General features: G+C 36.0%; 1 protein-coding gene across 1 annotated transcript in view; it reads left to right on the top strand.

Annotated features, from left to right (window-relative positions):
• Window positions 1-19,847, top strand: part of Cap-G (Chromosome associated protein G) — a 41,555-nt gene that overhangs the window by 12,682 nt on the left and 9,026 nt on the right. Inside the window, exons 8-15 of the mRNA XM_071584666.1 lie at window positions 101-226; window positions 2,407-2,620; window positions 3,673-3,831; window positions 3,945-4,085; window positions 8,444-8,551; window positions 10,617-10,731; window positions 10,831-11,003; window positions 16,469-16,586. Coding sequence (XP_071440767.1) covers window positions 101-226; window positions 2,407-2,620; window positions 3,673-3,831; window positions 3,945-4,085; window positions 8,444-8,551; window positions 10,617-10,731; window positions 10,831-11,003; window positions 16,469-16,586 — 1,154 coding nt within the window. The remainder of the gene's footprint in view (window positions 1-100; window positions 227-2,406; window positions 2,621-3,672; window positions 3,832-3,944; window positions 4,086-8,443; window positions 8,552-10,616; window positions 10,732-10,830; window positions 11,004-16,468; window positions 16,587-19,847) is intronic.

Genomic DNA, 19,847 nt, shown 5'->3' with positions numbered 1-19,847 from the left:
AATCAAATTGCCTACATCTGGGGAGAACTTGTTTTTGCATAACATTATAATATCACTCAAAATAAAAATATTGAACCACTGCCCTATTTGATTTTTACAGCTTCTTCAGTTCTTGGTCAGTTGGCCAGAAAGATGATAGCTTATCTTTGAACTTGGAGCGAAAGTTCATACTTAAGCAGTTGGTGGAGACAACAAAACTTTATGATTATTCTGATGAAACTGGAAGGTAAGAATGTAATTTAATTTGGACTTTTAAATTAAAGCATAGGCATTTACTTTATCTGCTAATAATTGAAATTAAAGTAAGAGAAAGCAATTGGTTGAAACTAGTTGTGGGTTAATTCTACTTTTTCTTTTTGTTCTGGTTTCATTCTTAACCTCTGTTCTCTATTTAATTTCTAATTTTTTCAAATGGATAGGTATGATCATTCAACAGCTGCAGTAGTAAAAAAAAAGCTTGATCACCTTCAAACAAATATATATTATTATTATTAAAAATAGTATGCTTTATAATAATAATAATAATAATCTTTATTGTTCTGTAGGTCATACATGCGACATAGAACATTGTCAGGCAAGACATCAAAGCGTACATATTGTCATAACTTATCATATAAAAATTCATTTACATTGTAATAACCCTTTGGCTGTAGAAGTTTCCTTAATTCTGTCTTAAAAACGTTAATATTTGAAATAAGTTTTATATTCAAAGGCAGTTTGTTAAAAATAAGCGAAGCTGAGTGATGGGGACCTCTTCTGGCACATAATTGTTGTAAAATATGTATGTTTTCACTCCCACGGGTCAAATAAGCATAAACCGTGGAGTTTGGTAAGAATAAAGTAGGGGGCTTTTTTACAAATAATGCACAGTAAAAAATGTACATACTTGGTAGTGTCATTATATTAAATTTTAGAAATAATGGCTTTCCTGGAAACCTGATGGACACGTTTGCCATAACCATGAGAATTTTCTTGATGTCTTAACCTGTACATTAAATCTTAATGACTTTTTTTAAGTTTTAAAACTGAATAATTTAAAAAAAAAATGATAGACCGTTGAATATAATGTCCTTTGCAAAAATGGCTCGTTTCCCTCATTTTTATGGTGCTGTTGACATGCCAGGCTAGTTAATATATGAAAAGTAATGTTGATTGCATAGCAATTTGTTTTGAGATATTACACCCCTATAAACATTTTGGGAGAGAAATAATTGATATCATTTTCCTACATATATTGACCGTTATGAATGAGTTCACAATTTTTCATTCCACTGCATTTATATTTCACAAGTTGCATAGTTACATGCAGTTTTGCACTTGAAACCTTATAGTCCATTAGAATTTACCTTGCAGCTTTTGCTTTGGGATTATTCACTCTGTAAGAACTCACCAATGTTAACTATAAATAAGGAGGAGCAGTTTCTATTATTCCTTATCTTATAAAAAGTATTTTATTAAATTTTGACTCTTTGGTAGTGGCTGCGAACAATTGTGGAACAAGTGTTTAACTATTATGACACATTGAGACTTGGTTACAGCAGATTCTTGACTATCTTGGCTAAAGAGAAGAATTTTATTTGTAAAAATACTGATTAATTTAGTCTCCCCGTAAAAAAAGGTGTTTGTGTTTTGGGGCCTATAGAATGTGCTTCTTTCATTATAATTCAAGGCAAGGCAACTCTATGTTAACACATTGCTGGTGTTTACTGGCTTTTGAAAATTCTACAGGTGAATGTTTGATGATATGGACATATATCAAACATCTTATATGTAATAAATTATGAAAAGGCATAACATCAAAGTGACCATTGTCACGGATACATTTTCTAGCCAATCCATGACATAAGGGGCTTGTTCAATGTTAACTGGGGTCTTTTCAGCTTACAAATTTGCTTAAGATCTCTATTTAGTGCCTTGGTATGGTAACACCTTTATCTACGTGTGTTGTGATGAATATGTGGATGAACCAGAATACAGAGTAGATGGAACCATGTTAGTACAAACCTTTTTTCAGCCATTGCTTCTCCAATATTAACCTACTTGAGTACTATCTATGAGATGTGTGAAGCTCATTCATTTTGATACCTTTGTGCCCTTCTATGATACTTCTAATACACAAAGGATAATTGAAATTATTTTAGTACAACTGGATTTTACTCATTATTTTCAAAGGCTTGATCTCTGATGCCAAATTATTTATTCAGTTTCACCCATTGGGAAACAATATGTATCTTCATTATACACAGTGTGAATGGAACAATAAAATCTTCAATGGGATTTATCTGTGACACCATGCAGTGGATATTGCTGTCTTATGTCATGTGTTGGCATGTGAAATTAACCTAGCTTAGAATAATAATCACTACTGGAACTGAATCATCTTTAATTTGACTTGTTTATTTCTAGGTATAATTTGAAGGACTTGCTAATTGATTTGCTATTGAGCAATGTGGTGGAGGTAGATTTGGTGCCTGCAATTGTGCCTATTATGGAAGGTGTTATTCCAAGAACAGTTGATTTCATCCAGTTGATATCAGACACAGTGGAGAAGATAAACTGCCCTTGCATCGCTCAAAAGAAATCATTGCCAGAGTGGGAAGTTAGGAATAGGAAGATGAAGGTTGTAGGATTTGAAATGTTCCTCTTGCTATTCTTAAGGCAGTAAAATGAAAACTTTCTCTAGGTCAATATTCTGATTCTCTCAAGCGCAACTGTATAGCAATTAACTTGCTTTTATGTTTTAGATAATCTGCATAGTAATGAGTTATGCCTTAAATATGAATTTATTGGGTCAAATTCAATTGCTAGTCTTTGTGGAGCCTTAAATATCCAGGATTTGTTTGCCTGTTTCGTGGATTAAACACTACACATTTTCATTCCAATGGAATTTAAGGACCTGATGGAGTTTGCCTTCACTAGGTGATTAATCTAATCTGAATTATTGAATAAATGCATACTCGTATTAAACTTATGACGAGGCTTCATATCTGGAATGGAATTCCAACAGATCAGTTTTTATTGCTTTACTGTGATTGAATGCAGCTATACTGTTGTGATAATGATCTCATAATGGGTTATCCTTAAAAAGCTATTTCTTACTGATTTGATTGCTCAGCAGAGTAAAAATGTCACCTCCGTCGAAACTGGATAAAGATCCACCACTAAACTATCTTGACATCCTCCTCATGACCTCCTAAAATTAAGAAATAAGCTTGAAAAGTGTATTGATGAAAAATGAGAAGTTACCCAATTATTTATTACCTTAGTGAGCAATTTTTGCAAGGAAAATGTCCATCATCAGTTTTTGCTTTCCATTTTAAAGCTGAGTAGTTGACCAGAGTTAGTTTTATCCAATATGTCTGTTATAATTTATGTGTATCAATTTTTTTGCATATACTGTTGAGCTCTTGCAATCCAAAATTAGAAGTGTGAGAGGGTAAAAATGAAGAAAGGCAATATTTCTTTACCTTTAATACTATCTTGGAACTTTCTGTCATCTGAAGTGAACACCATTGAAATAGATATCCTGTTTTCCCGTCTCTAGCCTAGTAGAATGCATGTCACCATCCATTAATTGTGGTTCATGTCTTCTTAGTCTAGTTTTGTGACTGTGTATTATGTGGAGCAATCAAATGTATATCATACTTATTTTGATTGCTGTATCTCTTCTAGAAAGCTAAAATAAGGCTGGAAATCAATGAGGAGAAGGAAAAGCAGGAGAATGCTATAATGGAGAAAGATTTTCTGCTTGCACAGACAATTAAGGAAACACTCACCAATCTGGAGGCACAGCTGGAATCTTTGGACTTAGATTCTTTTGTGGAGACAAATGTTAGTAAATTCTTAGTAGTCAATTTACATATTTTTCAATTATGCATTTGATCATGGTAACTGAGGTTTCTTCTGCACTTTTACTGTTACATTTTTTGACTTTGCATTCACAGACAATCAGAGAACAGAATGATCCAGTCACATTAAATAAGTGCTTGGAAATTATTGTGAGCATGCTGCAATCACCAAAAATTAAATCCATTTCCCCAACACTCACCAACTTAAGAGAAGATTTTGTAATGAAATGTATTACAGTAAGTAATTATTATGCATAATATTAAGGTGTATGAATTCTCACAAATAGGCCTTGCATTCCATACTAAAATTTAAATGAAATGATGAGAACAAAGGCATTTTCATTTAAGTTGTAGGATAAATACAAATTAATTATTTATGTTTTAGAATCAGTGCATGAATTATAAATCTGCCATCTTAAGGATATAAATCTGGAAGCTTAAGGGAAAACTCAGTATTTCTTCCTACATCCAATCAAACAATGAATTTAAAGTGCAACTATAAGATATGCATTGAATGAGAGGAGTGTGGTGTATTTGTTTTAGAAGCTCATATGAATGAAGAGTATTAAGAAATAACTGTGTCAATGAACGTTTCTGTCATTGAATTGGGACTGTAGCTTGCGCCTGAGGCAAACACTCAAGATTGATGTATACTCAGACGGAAAAAATTTCCACCCCCATGCCAGACTCTGTTGTGATTTAGCACCAACCTTTTATGTGGTATGATCCATCTCTTATTGGTCACCAAGATTCTGTTTTCTATCTTTGATAACCTTCCTAGTGTGCATAAAATTGAGTGTAATAAAGGAACGAGGTTATTGGAAATGAATTCAATAACATTTTCTGAGGATCAAGTCAAGTAACATCAAATATAATTATCATTAGTTTATTATTTAATTATAAATATATTAAGTTTACTGTATGTATTAGCATCATTGGTTTTGACATTAAAATTAAGTGTCTTGAAATATATATCTATTAATACATTTTTTAAATGGACAGTACAAAAATATTTTGATTTGAAAAAGAAATAGCAAGATTCACGAGGTAACGCTTCAGATCTTTAAATATAAGCCATGGTTTAGTTGCTTAATTGCATGAATGAATTTAGTGTTTAAAAGAGTTGGAATCTCAATGAAAGTAAAATATTGTGATATTAATATTTTTATTGTCCTCTGACCATACTTATTATGTAGGTTTAGGAGGTGCCAAGCACAGAATAGTGCAAAATATTGGCACATTTTAACATAATTATCATGCTTAATAAAAGATGTAGACATGAAAGAATGTAATAGAAACATGAAGCCCTATTGTTGCTTGTCGTTGAAAAACTCATTCATTGAATAACAACACTTAGTTGGAAGGAGATTCTTGAGTTCAATTTGAAACTGCATAATATATCATTTGCTTTCAATGAGTTAGATAATGAGTTTTCAATTATTACACCTATTGTCACTTGTCTTTTACCATCTCAGTCAGTCTTAATGGTCATTAGTTTTTGTTGTCCTTGTTTTTACTGTTTTTGGAAAATAGAAATCGATGAAATCACGGAGCAACAAATCAACATCAAGTTTTTTGGTTAAGTGCAGTAAAAGATATCTAGAAATTACTGAAATATTGACAGCTATTTACGGTGATAATGCTGTGAAGAAAACATATGTTTTCAAGTGGATTAAGCATTTTAAAAATGGCCAACAAGACGCCACGGAAGATGCAAGGCTGGGACGACCTTCAACCATCTGTGTTTACAACAGCATTTATCATGTGAAGTTCCTTGTCCTTACTGATCGGCAAAAAACTGTTCAAATGATAGCTGATGAACTTAATTTAGGAAAATCAACAGTCCACACTATTTAACTGAACATGATGGATGGATCCTTCACCATGACAATGCACCTGCACATTCAGCATTGATTGTTTGCCAGTTACTGGCAAAAAATTCAAACACCATCCTTGATTATCCTCCTTATTTGCCAGATGTTGGCCCCTGCGACTTTTTACTATTCCCAAAATGTAAAAGTGTGATGAGGTGAAGATGTGGACACGATAAAGCAAGAAACGATGAGAAAACTTATAAGCCTAACTGCCGAGGACTTCCAAGGGTGCTTTAAACGGTGGAAAAGGAGATGGAAAGAAGTGCTTGGCAGCAAATTAGGAGTACTTTGAAGGGGACAAAGTTGATGTCGACTTAATTTTGCAAAATAAAGTTTTTATGGACTAATTTGTAGCATGTAGAAGTTTGGAATTTGGTCGGAAGAATTTTTGAGATTAGTGTTTGTTAGTATTCCAACAAAGGTAAAAGCTGCATCATGCGAGGACTACAGAGCAATAAGTTTTATTTCCCATACAGCTAAAGTGATTCTCAGTATTATCAACGAAAGGATGAAGAGGAGGGCAAATGATTACTTTGGGGTGATGAGTTTGAGTTCAGGAAGGAGAAAGGCACACACGATGCCATTGCAGTAATGAGATCACTAATAGACAGGAGTATGGAATATAATCAGGACTTACCAGGTATGTCTGAAAAGTATCCGACCTGCGTTTTTTTTTAATCATTTTTTTTTTGTGAGGGTGTTGTGTACTACAAAGTTACTCCAAGAGGTCAGGCAGTCAACAAAGAATATTGTGTTGAAGTTCTGAAAATATTGGGTGATGCCGTGAGAAGAAACCGTCTCTCTGGTCAAGTGGTGACTGGCTTCTTCACCACGATAACATGCTAGTTCATTCATCGAACCTTGTACAGCAATTTTTGGCAAAACACAGGCTGTATTGTACAGGTTGGATTGTACACCTTCACCAGCCTCCTTACAGTCCTGACATAGCGCCAGGCAACTTTTGGGTGTTCCCAAAATTAAAAATGGCACTCAAAGAAAAGTGGTTCGACAACAGAGTAATGCGATGCGCGAGCTGAAGGCCATTCCAAAATGTGTTCAAGGCCTACTTTGAGATATGGAAGCACCGCTGGGATCGTGTGGTTCAATCAAATGGAGACTACTTCGAAGGATGCCATGGCCTGGATGGCGAAGATAAGCACTAATGCGGGTGATATGAACGCAGGTCAGATAGTTTTCGGGCACACCTCGTATTTGCTTGTTTCATAGATTTTGAAATGGCATTTGATGGAGTCAGTTGAGAAAAACTAATGAATATATTGCAGAAAGAAGGAATAGATTGCTCAGGTGTGAGTGTGGGATAGAGAATCCAGATGGGCATTGTTAGGAAGAGGAACAGGTAGGGTTGTCCATTATCACCAGTGCTGTTCAACGTATATTTCGAGGAAATGATTAATAGAAAGGGTAAGAACTGGAAATAGAAATGAAAGTCTGTGAGGAATTTATAAAATCAGTTAGGTTTGCTGATGACCAAGCTCTAGTTTGCCGGAGCTTTGCCGAGTGAATTGAAAATTCAGTGACAGATATGGGATGACAATAAATTTTGAATGAATGTTAAATGTTAAAATACGAGAGCAAAACTAGAGCAGGTGTAACTTTTAATGTATCTCAGAGGTGTTTTGGACCAAAATGGTCATATGGAAACACATGGCATTAGGCAAAGAAGCTCTCACAAGTAGAAGGGAATTGATGCCTGTGGTGTTGAGTTAGGATGTTAGGAAAGGGCTTGCTAAAACTTTGATATGGAGCATAGATATGTACGGCACAGAAACATGGTCATTGAAGCAGGATGATAGGTGTAGATTGGAGGCTTTTGAAATTGGGTGAGAATAGGAATGGAGAATATTAAGTGAATAGAAAGGAAAACAAATGAGGTGGTACTAGGCATGGTGGGGGAGGAAAGGGAATTGTCGGGAGGAATCATAAGGAGACAGAAAAAATGGATTAAAAACCTATTGATTGGCAATGGAATGTTGAGGACTTTGATGGAGGGGGAATGTTAGAAAACGAGGAAGAGATAGAAATGGGATAGGGGTGTTGTAGGGAATGAAGGGAGGAAGGAAGTATACGGAGATGAAGAGGGGCTTGTTGTAGAGTAGAAGGTCAGGTTTTGTTTTGTTAGGAGATACTAGATATGACTAGATTATTTGGTAGTGGTGTCCATCCAAAACCTACTTTAACCAGTAGATGACCTATAATAATTATTAGGTATTGGAGGTAGCAGGTGATTTTGTCCTGGATATATAATTTAAAAAACATCAATAAAACATCCGTCATGCAGTAAGACATTTTAAAATGTCTTGATAGAGTTAAAAAAAGTCAACTGTTTTAATTTTGCATAAATAAATTCCATTTTGAACCTGTTCCATAAGATGATGTCATCCTGCCATTTCTTCACTCTTCCCATTTTCATAAATGTCCAAAGCATACTGAGTTAAAGGCTAGATCAAAAAGGTTATTACGGGAATTAATGGTGAAAATGAATCAATAAACGTGCATGCAAAAATAAAAGGGAGAGTGAACAAACAAAAATATATAAAAGGGAAGGCCGATTGAAAAGTAAAGATTATGAAAAATTCCATGCATTAAAGAATCCATTTGGTTTTTACCAGCTTTTTTTAAATTTACATGTATCTGTTTCAGTTCTTGATTTTCTTTCCTTCAAGGGTACTCACATCATTAAATTATCTCTTTTAATTATAGGTCACCGACAATTACACAGTGCATTCTAAAAGTCTTGAAGCTTTGGCATTGTTTTGTCTTCTTGATAAGGAGCTGGCAAAATCAAATTTTGTGTTTTTCTTTTGTGTGGTAAGTGAATTTGTTATTTTTTAATTTTCTCCTAAAGTTTCAAGTCTAAATAGAATTTTAAAATCCATGTAAAAGGTGTGATCAAAAGAAGACAGGACTGATTTTATAACATGTTTATTTCGACGGATACAGCTTAATCGAACTTGTCGCCGTCAAAGTACATGCCTTGGCTGATGACCCTCCTTTGCCAAAGTTTCTTCCAGGTCTCAAACCCTGCCTGGTAAGTGGCCTTAGGGTTCCTCTTTAGGTCCTCCGTACAATTTGTTTTAATGTCCGCAATAGAGTTGAATCAGTGCCCTTTCAAGGTTGATTTTAACTTTGGAAACAAAAAAAGTCTGATGGAGTTATGTGTGGAGAGTAGGGTGGCTGCGGGATCACAGAAGTTCCGGTTCTGGCAAATAACTGTCACAATCGGGGCCGTGTGAGCCGGTGCATTATCGTGATTGAAACACCAGGCATTGTTTCTCCCCATGTCCGGCCTCTTTCAGCTCACTGCAACCATCAGCCTCTTCATAACCTTTGAGTAGAAATCTTTGTTGACGGTTTGACCTTGAGGGACATGTTCGTAATGAATTGGCCCTTGCCAATCAAAGAAACACACCAGCATGACCTTCACGTTGAACTGGGACATGCAAGCTTTCTTTGGTCGGAGAGAATGAGGGCCTTTCCCCTGAGAAGACTGGGCTTTTGTCTCAACACCATAAACATAAACCCAAGTTCGTCAACGGTTACAATGGTTTTAAGAAACTCTGGGTCGTTATTGGCTTGATCCAGGAGTTCCTGACAATTGTCCACATGTTTTTTTCTCTGTTCATCAGTCAGCACGGGACGAATTTTGATGCGACACGCGTCATGCCCAAAATGTCTGTCAAAATTGTCTGACGGGATCCAAAACTAATGTTCACTTCCTCAGCTATCTCCCTAAGAGTTAAATGGTGATTTGCGGGTTCCAAATCATTCACCAATTTGACATGGTTGGGTCTGTCTAAGTGGAGGGCCGCCCCGTTTGGGAATCTTCGTCTGGCGAGGTTCTGCAGGATTTAAAACGACTGTACCCCTCAAAACACTGGATTTGACTCAAAGCTTCATTAACAAAGGCTTGCTGAATCATTTCAAATGTCTCCGTAGTACTTTTGCCAAGTTTGAAACAAAATTTCACGCGCACGTGCTGTTCCTCTAGCTCCTTCCTTGCTGCCGTTGCACACAGCAACAATCAGGTCAAGTCACGTACTGCTGCTGCTGCCTAAGATTCAACGTAAACAAATGCAACACCTCTTGTTTTAGTCATCAGATGTATTGCTAGATGGCGCACTGTCTCTCGTTTCGATCTGTTGAACGGTTTGCACAGAATAAAATCAGTTCAGTCTTTTTTTAATCATGCCTTGTGAATAAGTACATTTTAATTAAAAATCCATTTTTGCTTGAGTTTTACCTATTACTCAACTTTTATTTTTATGCTACCCTTCCATGCAAATCAGCTATGAAACTTCACTATTTTGAATTAACTGCGCAGTGATTTCATCTAAATTCATTTAGTTTGCTGCCTATATCCAATTGGCACGTACAAATTACCTCATCATCCTCTTGCATTTCCTTCAATGTCCTTGGCCACTTTCAATTATGATACGTCCTTTGCCAGCATATCGGACTCCATTTACATTAAACATTTTTGTGCACAATTATGGTGAATCTCCACTTTTTGTGGGACAATGATTTTCAATCTGGATTGAAATGAATGGTTTAATGATTGATCATTCCTTTAGAAATGGACTAATTGTTTTCATTAGTGATGTCATTTAACTATTTGCTTTCATTTGTATGCATGCTGATGAGAATACTCCTTATTGCTTCTTTCTTTGCTTTTAAGAGTTTGAGCTAATTTAATTGATCAAATTTGCTTTTTCCTTTTTCTTTTTTGTATAAATTGGAATAATTTTTGAAAGCTGCGCATTTACACTGTTATGTATTTATTTCATCACTTGTCTAAATTTTGCTTTGGATTCAAAGAAATGGCATATTTTTTATGACATTTAATTTGTTTTCATTTCACTTTATAATTTTCTAGATTTGTAGAACATCTGATGAAGATCTGGAATTGGGTGTGTCTTCCTTGAAGGCAATATTTGATATTCTATGCTTATTTGGACTTGAGTCTTTTGATGTTGCCGATATGCCTGAGGGTAATATGTTGTGAAACTTATAGCATATATTTCTGGGTGTTTTGTTGCATTTGTATCTTATAAGCTGTGTGATATACTCTTTTTAAATGTGGTTCAAAGGTTTTGATGACAAGGCTGTTGAGAAAGAAAGAAGGAGCAGGATAATGGATGATGTTCCTGATTCAGTCTCCACTGATGACTTGGAAAGTGAGAGCTCAGGCATTGTTGACTCAAATAAGGAAAAGAAAAATGTTAACTTAATTACAATTCTAACATCATTGTTAGATCACAAGGTATGTTTACTGTGCTTTCTGAACCTCTGTAGATTATTTATTACACAGATGTTATTCCCTATCCCTTTTTGTATATTCCATATTCCTTTTTGTATCTGTTGTGCATCTGTCCTGCAGATATTAAGTTGGTAATAGTTGCCCTAAAATATCTGCATGCTTTAAAAATTGGCCTGAAGAGGTATAGAAAACTGAATGGTTGATCATTTAATTATTTCATTCAGTCCATATTCACCATCCTCTCTCAGTAAATGAGTGGCCGCTCTGTAAACCCTTTCTAGGAAATTAACCTCTTGAGATTGTTTGGGCAGCAATGTATGTAAATAGCTAGGTTTTTGTTTGCATAAGCAGTAAGTGTTATGGTCTAGAGAGGGAACTAGTCCACGTTCACTGTCTCTGTCTTGAGGGGTTTAGTCTGGTATTTGGGAATGAGTTAAGTACTAATTCTAAACACACATGTCAAAGATTTTTTAAGTCAGATGAGGGGTTTGATTTTATTTTGCATTAAATTACCTTAGTGATACTACTATAAATGAAAGTGTTTTATGACACCTAAAATCTCTGGAATCTTTACTGGTAACTTGTTCATTTTGGCTCAATATTCAATCTTTGGGCCATTTTGCTATTTGCTTGTAAAATCTCATTTGTGGGGCCTTTTCTTTCTCAATGTGGTTGTCATTACATTCAGGTTAAAATATATCACTGATTTTTCTTTTGTATAAATATTGTCATTGGCTTTTAGTGTTTTATGTCTGTTTGTATATCTTTTATTCTTCAAAGTTTCTTAATTCAAGTGGTACTTCTTTGAACCTTGATACTTTGTTAGTTAGAATTCCCTCATACATACTCAAATGAAGCTCACATTCAATTCAGCCCTTCAATTCAAAGAATAGACTTTTGCTAAAGTGCATGAGCTCATCTTTTTAAAGTATTCCTGTGTGAATTCCCCTATTTTCAGAAAATTGTTCTATTTCCCAAGTACTACATAAATTTTTTACTTTCTCTTCTTCTTAAATATGAATTTTGCTTTTACTCTCTGAAATGGCATTTGCTCTGACTCTGCATTCATTGAAATTGTCTCATGGTTTGATAATCTATGGCACCTTTTTATATGGCATGGCTATGTTTTTTCCCTTCCTCAGAGGTTGCCTGGTAATTTTTTCCTACTGCTATCTAGACCAGCAGCACCTATTCTGTGATATACAGCTTCCTTCTACAGGTCTCCTCACTTGTGCAACTGTCTTTGTATCTTCCTGTTTTACTCATTTATATCTTGTTGGGGCATGGTGGTTCACTAGGTAGAGTGCAGTGCAATTGAGTGGAGGAACAAGGTTTGATTCTCAGTGGAGCCTAAGTATGAATTGAACTTTTTCCAATCTTAGTGATTTTTTGGGTACCCCATCTTCCTAGAAAACCATAAACAGCACAGGGAAAGGAACTCCCCCCCACCTTAACATGTGCATTTTGCAACATCATGCTTACAATTAGTATAAGGTGAGCTCTATCCTCACCCATAAGATCAACCTTCAGGTTGATTAATCTGGTATACTTGTAGTTGTGGCATATCTTGCAATAATTTTTCAATAATGCACCGCTGTTAAGATCTTCCGATTATTTTTCTAGAGTCTAATGGACTGCCAGTCTTCAGTCTCAGTTCTACTTCCTTCTTTTATTAATCCATTTAGCTTTATGATTCAAGCAGGCACTTGATTATTATCAAATAGTGGCTCCAGCAACATCAAGAACAGTAGTTTTTTTAAGTTCTCAAACTTATGAGATGTACTATGTACCCCATTGATTTTTTGTTACAACATTATGCCTATCCTCCAAAAATGTCCTCCTTGACCAAGATTGGATGATGATGGTTCATTTTTATCCAATATACCATCCTATTTCATTTGTCATACTTTCCCAATATAGACACATTTGCAAATGCCGTTTCACAAATCACCTCCAAGTTATCAGTTATTCGCCAATTGAGTTTTATTGGCCGCAGGCTATCAAGCTGCTTGATTTGATAAAGTCTCTGCTATGAAGGATCCATGCTGCTTCCAGGAATTACCATCGCCTGTGGTCATGGACAACTTTTACGCCCCTGGCCCTCAAGGTGTCTTCAGCTTGAAGAGATCTGTGTCACGATTTGGCTGCTATATATAGGAGATGCTGACTGGCCTCTCTGATTGGCTCTTTCTTGGCAGTGAAAAGGAATCGCCCAATTTCATGTGGAAGTCAGGGTATAGCCATTCTTACAGTTGACATTGTTAGGATTCTCTCTTCTCTTATGAGTCTTGGAAAATATGACTCTCTCTTGCCAGCAATTTAGTTTGGTCTAACTTAATCGTTTGTTTGGGTACTGACCACGCATGTTTGGCAATTGCCGAGAGTTGGAACTATTTTCTGTCTGTGGCCCTTTGGTGCTCCTTGGTTCTGCATCTAATGGACCTTCCTGTTTGGCCAATATAGGGCTTCTCACATGTGCACTTGATCTCATATACATCTTCGTGCATGAGATCAGAGATTCAGTCCTTCGGGTTAGAGATGATGTCGCTAATTTTTCTTGATGTCGAGAACCTAGTTGTTACATTATGTTTCCATAGGAGCTTACTTTTCAGCTGTTCCAGCGATGTACGGCATGGAAGGATATGTTATCGGTTTTTCTTTTCCAGACTTCTCTTCGCTCTGTTTTCTGGCCAGAATTCCATCTTTCTTCAAGTCCTTTTTTTTGCCATCCTTTTTTGGACTATATCTATTCCTGGTATCTGTTTTTCCTTAGCGCTGAGATCAGGTATGGCTTTTCTGATGTGATTGATTTGATGTCTGAGATGATGTAGGTACAATGAGCTAGTGTATTGACTAGTGAGCTCCTCTAGGCGGGATGGAGGTGTGATCACACATCCAAATACCAGTGTGGGTTTTCTTGAAGTATACTGCATGGTCAAGGCTGTCATTAGGTTTTCTGCTCACCATCACCTCTAGACACCATTCTGTTCAATTTCAATGGTGAATTTTACGGCAGGATTGTGCCGATTTAGGCATTTCAGGAACAATTCTAGTTTTTCCTTCCTGTGTGGTCAGATGATGAAGGTGCCATCAAAATATCGGATCCAGAGAGATGGTTTCTTTGGGTGAGTCTCTATTGGCTTCTGCTCAAAACTCTCCGCAAAAATGTCTGGTACTGTAGGAGAGAGAGAGGTGATGACTTTCCTTCTGCTGAAAGTACTTATCATTCTAAAGGAAGTATGAGTTCCTGAGGCAGAATTCTGCAAGGTCTGGGAAATCCTTTGGTAATCCCTCCGAGGTGAGTTCTTTGATAAGTGACATGGGGTCATCAATGGGTGTATTCGTTAAGAGAGAGACTGGGTCAAAGTTCATCAGCACCCATCATTCCTTGCCTGCGATGTTCTTGATGGTGCAAATAAATTTGTGGAATTTTTGCGGATGAGTTGGCTCTTCCGGTTAATGGTTGGAGAGAAGGTGCAACGTACTGTGCCAGCTTGTTGGTAGGTGCATTGATGTTGCTTACATTGGTCGTCAGGTGACCCCCTCCTTGTGAACCTTTGGTAGTCCATACAGACGTGGTGTTTTGGCTGCCATTGGAAAGAGTCTCCATTTGTCTTCCACTGGAATGGATGACCATTTGATTTTCTCCCTAGTGAGTCATTCTATCTTTGCTGTTGGGTCACTTTTCAATTGGAAAATAGGTGCTGCTATTCAATAAGGCTGCAATTTTGATGTGGTAGTCCTCTTTCTTCATGACTACCGTAGTATTCTCCTTATCTGCTGGTAGGACAAGAAGTTCTTTATTGTCGCGCAGTTCTCCCAATGCTTTGCTTTCTGCAGCAGTGGTATTTGGCCTAGGTGGTTTTGCCTCACGGAGGATTTGAGTGACATCCTCCCTTATCTTTTTGGCCAGATGTTTAGGTAGCTTCCGCACTGCATCTTTGCCTCTTATATTGATGTTTCCTTTAGGTATCTCCTTCGGAGTGATGGCAAAGTTGAGACCTTTGGAAAATATGGAGCAAATATCTTCGCTCAATATCTGGTCAGTCAGGTTGATCAGCATGTGGTCCTTTTTAGGACAAGGAGTGCTCCATTGTTGAACTAGGTGGAGTTTCTGGATCGTCTTCCTCTGCATCTTTTTTGAGGAGGTGAAGTTGTTAGTGGACGAGATTTTTGTGTTCTAATCTATGGTCTCCCAACCCTCCTTTTTCAAGATGCAGCTTAGCTCCAAATGCAAGCGATAGAGTTCTTTTGAGCCACGATCCAATTGATATCGCATGTAATGCACTTGCTCCCAAAGAAGTGAGATGCTCAAATGTTATAAAATTCTAGGACATAGATAGGACAGTTGTTCATCGACATACCTACCTGGTAGTAATTCCCGGAAGCAGCATGAATCCTTATCTCTAGCTATACAATACCCCGCAAGCCGCCGCTAGGGTATGTGGTAAGGGGTCAGGTCACCACCTGTTAAAGGGAACAAAACCACATGTAAAATCAGCACATCCATGCAAATCTACGCCCACAGTAGCTTATACATTCATGCAAAAATCCTTTGATTTTACATGCATACAAATACATATACTGTCATCCAACAAACATTTACACTTTGGATGCGGTAAAAAATTTATCCAATATTGTGCAAGCTAGAATTTGAAAAGTATGAAGGCAAAATTCCACAACCACATGGGCATACAACAAACAACAGTCTCCCCATCCCCCAACATCCTTCATCAGATAGACGCGGAAGCCTAAGGATTAGTTTCTGCTCTCTCCAACAGGCATGATTATTCATAGCTGAAATGGGAACGGAGAGGAATGGTAATGATTGGGATAGATTAAGTCCTTGGCTTTTCGTGTTCCATAATAGTGTTACAAATTTCTGGCATGTTTGTCTGGATAAAATGATGGGGAAAGACTTTTGAAACTTCAAAATCAGTAATTTTTCCACCCTAACCAATATCCATCAGTCAGCATCTTGCTGCCATTCTAATTAATCATTTTTATCATTTTAATTTGAAGAATTTTGCTTATTCATAAAGTATTAACTGATGCAGTGTCATTGTCCTACTTCTACGTGTGCTTTCTGATTACCTTCTTCAAGAATCACTCCAAAAATGTTCATGCAGAATGAATAATGTAACAGAATTTTTCCTTGGCTTCAAGTTATACTAGTATACTTGGAAATAGTAGCATATATGTTTTCATTGATTTACTGTTCCTAAATGTTCACATGGAATATGATCTGCTTATTTTTGTGTATTTATTTATTCTCTAAGTAAATTTTAAAGTAAGGCTGTTCTTTATTATAGCACATGTGCCTGGGGTTACGTTTATGTGTCAAATAACTGTTAGTATTAAAGTAAAACCTCGTGCTGTAGAGGTGATGAGACCTAAGTCTGTTGTAGCAACCAAGTAGTTATAAATCAGTCCTTATTAATAGATGAATCTTTTGATTTCTTGTGCAGCATTCCAAAATGAGATCTGTTGCAGTGGAGGGATTGTGCAAGCTCCTGTTTATCTCTAAGATTTCCTCACCAGAACTACTGTCTCGCTTGGTTCTGATGTGGTACACACCAACTTCAGGTAGTTATTGCATATGACCTAAAATAATTGGGGTTTAGTTGATTATTGACTGTTAAATTTAGGTAAGTGGCAGGATAAAACTCTGTGCTGAATGAATCATTGTGTTTTTCATTGGGGCAGTATTATGACTTCATGGGTAGAGTTTTCATCTATATGCCACTGAAAAATGATATTGCACTGCTACTTTATGAGGTTAAAATTGCAAAATGAAATTATATATTCTGTAAATATCTCTTCAAGTGCAACTGTTGAACCTGTCTAAGGATGAATATGCGTAATGGAGAAAGCTGCCAATTTCAGAAATATTAGAATCATATTATAATGAATGTTTTATTCTTAAGTAAACTCCTATAAAATACAGCTGGTGAAATGCACATGAAAAATTTCTGCATTAACTTTTTTTGAAGCTATGAGAGCTTTTTATTCCAATAATGACAATTAATTTCATTTTTTCATTAATCAATTAATTATGTTTCAAACAAATTATTTCAGATGATCTGTTCCAAGCTTGCAGTTGTTAAATGTTTAACACCAACTGATCATAATCCTCTTTTCGGGTCTTTTAAGTTCTTTTTTTTTACTACACTTATTTCTCTATGGATAAATTATTGAATTAAATTTGGTTGGTTTATGCATTTCATATTTCTAATTTTCTCAAGAATGTGCATGCCCATTGCATCAAGCTGCCTTATAAAACCTTCTCATCGCGTAGCCTCCTGCATAAAAATCACTTCATCTCCTGCAATTATACCATTGTTAGGCTTTATTGTATTACCATTAAAAGTTTCAAATTTTTAGCTGAAATAACCCATTTGGATTTGAAATTGACTATTTTCTGTTTTTGCCCTTTTGACTCAGATTTCTCTCAGGAAAAGTTGTGGCATGAAGTTCTAAAGTGTTGCAAATGTCTTTGCAATATAACGAAGGACATACCTTTTTAAAATATACCTAATAAAAAAATTCTGTTGCCATGTTCGGGTGGTGAACATTTTTGAATTGTTTCCAGGAAGATTTTAGCTTTCAGAGTCATTGGGTACATTCATGTGATGTTTAAAAGAAACCGAATTTACATTTACTTTCTTAGTGGAGTTTTTGGTGTTGTAAATTTGGAGGGCCTCTGCAGTTGTCAAACTCAGCAGCAGTGCATTATTATTATTATTATTATTATTAAAAATACACATGTGCTGATAGACATTGTCAGGTGGCACACAAGTCCCAAATAATTGCAAAAGATAATACATAAAACTAGACTTCAAAACACATCTCTTTAACAAAACAAGTGAATCCCCATCCCATTTAGATTTATTTCCACCACTTTGGTCAGGATGCTAAAGGAAAAAATAAAAATATTAATTTGTTATAAGTAAATATGTATGCTACTGATTCTAGAAGAAAGTTCAGGAAAATGAAAAATTACGTGCCAAAAATTTCATAAAAATTGATGGTTTCATATGAATTGACTTTTATCTCTTCGTACATTATTTTTTGCTGTAATATTGTTTGTTATTAACATATTAGAGGAACTAATTTGTCATTAAAAAAATATGGATAAGTCTGACTTACTTCAATTTTATTGTAAATGACCATTGGAAGAGCATTAAAATTACATGGTGGGTTTTGACAGTTTTTAAAATGTATACTACACCTATTATAATATAGGCATTTAGTTATATTTATAAAAACTTAGTAATTAGCATAAAATATAAGTTAATATCAAATAAGCCATTTCATCATTGAATTTTTCTTTCATTTGAAAAGAAAATTCTCGGGATAACATCTCTGGCAAAATCTCCATAAGCTTATAATTAAGGATAGTGTTTTGGAAATTGCTTCATATTCCAGCAGTGTCGGGTTTAGATAAACTATGCCATGTATATGATGTGTATGAGAATTCTTGTTTTCAAAAGGAGGTACTTAATTATAAATGGTAGAAAAATATTGTTCAGTGCTATTTCTGGATTTAGACTTTCACTGTACTTGTTTAAGTTTTGGTGTTCACTTCCGTGAATAATTAAAGATAAGTTGCAAAAACTTTTGTATCCAAGGGATACTGAAAGAATTATGTTTATTTAAACTTCCCTTTGAATATTGTGCACAATATTTTCACTTTTTTAGCCGAGTTGTCCCAGCTGATTCAAAGTTTTACTCATATATTTAATTCCCAGTAATGAAAGTGCAGAGTAAAGTTACTGTTGCAAATTAATTAAATAGGATTGTATTTTCAAAATGAAAATTGAGGATTTTCCTCCCTATAACTTCCTACTTGATCAAGAAAGGGTTGTCTAAAGCCGCAAAAGACACTATTGGAACCGTTAACACTAAAAGGACTAGGAAACCATGGATCACGAATGAGATGATTGCAAAGATGGATGAGCGGCGAAAATGGAAGAATATAAATACAGAATTAGGCACAATGAAGTACAAAGAATTGAACAATAAATTGAGGCGGGCAACAAATAAAGCAAAGGAAGCATGGTGGAAGACGCAGTGCGAGGATATGGAAAATCTGCAGAGGAAGGGTGAAATCGGTGCGCTGTACAGCAAAGTTAAATCGTTATCGGGAAGTAAGAAAGGAAGAGCTATGCTAACAGTTAGAGATAAGGCAGGTAAGGTAATAGTTGACGCAGGAAAGATCCAAGAGAGATGGAAGGAGTATATAGAAGAACTGTGTAGTAAAGAACTCAGACTAACAAAGTTAGACATTGAAAAAGAAAATGACGTAGAGGAAGAGAGCTTAGGTCCAGGCATACTAGACAATGAGATAGAAAGGGCTTTAAGGGAGATGAAACTAAATAAGGCCGTGGGGGTGGATAACATTCCCGCGGAACTTTTAAAATGCATAGGAAAATGTGGGAGGAAGAGGCTATATGGGCTGATCCATAGTATTTATGAGGAGGGAATCTGGCCGGAAGACTTTGTGAGATCAGTTTTAGTTCCTATTCCGAAAAAGGTAAAGGCCACGTCATGTGAGGACTATAGGACAATTAGTTTGATATCCCACGCAACTAAAGTTGTTCTCAGGATCATAAAGAAAAGGATAGAGAGTAGGGCAAATGATTACTTAGGGGATGATCAGTTTGGGTTTAGGAAGGGGAGAGGTACGTGTGATGCCATTGCAGTAATGAGATTATTAATCGAGAGGAATATAGAACACAACCAGGAGGTATTTGCCTGTTTCGTAGATTTCGAAAAAGCGTTTGATAGAGTGAATTGGGAAAAACTAATGAGTATTCTGCAGAAAATAGGAATAGATTGGAGGGA

This window comes from Hetaerina americana, unplaced genomic scaffold (assembly GCF_022747635.1).
Source record: "Hetaerina americana unplaced genomic scaffold, ioHetAmer1.1.p SCAF_2, whole genome shotgun sequence".
Classification (NCBI taxonomy): Eukaryota; Metazoa; Arthropoda; class Insecta; order Odonata; family Calopterygidae; genus Hetaerina; species Hetaerina americana.
The sequence above is the reverse complement of the archived record's forward strand: the minus strand, read 5'-3'. Positions and strand labels throughout refer to the sequence as shown.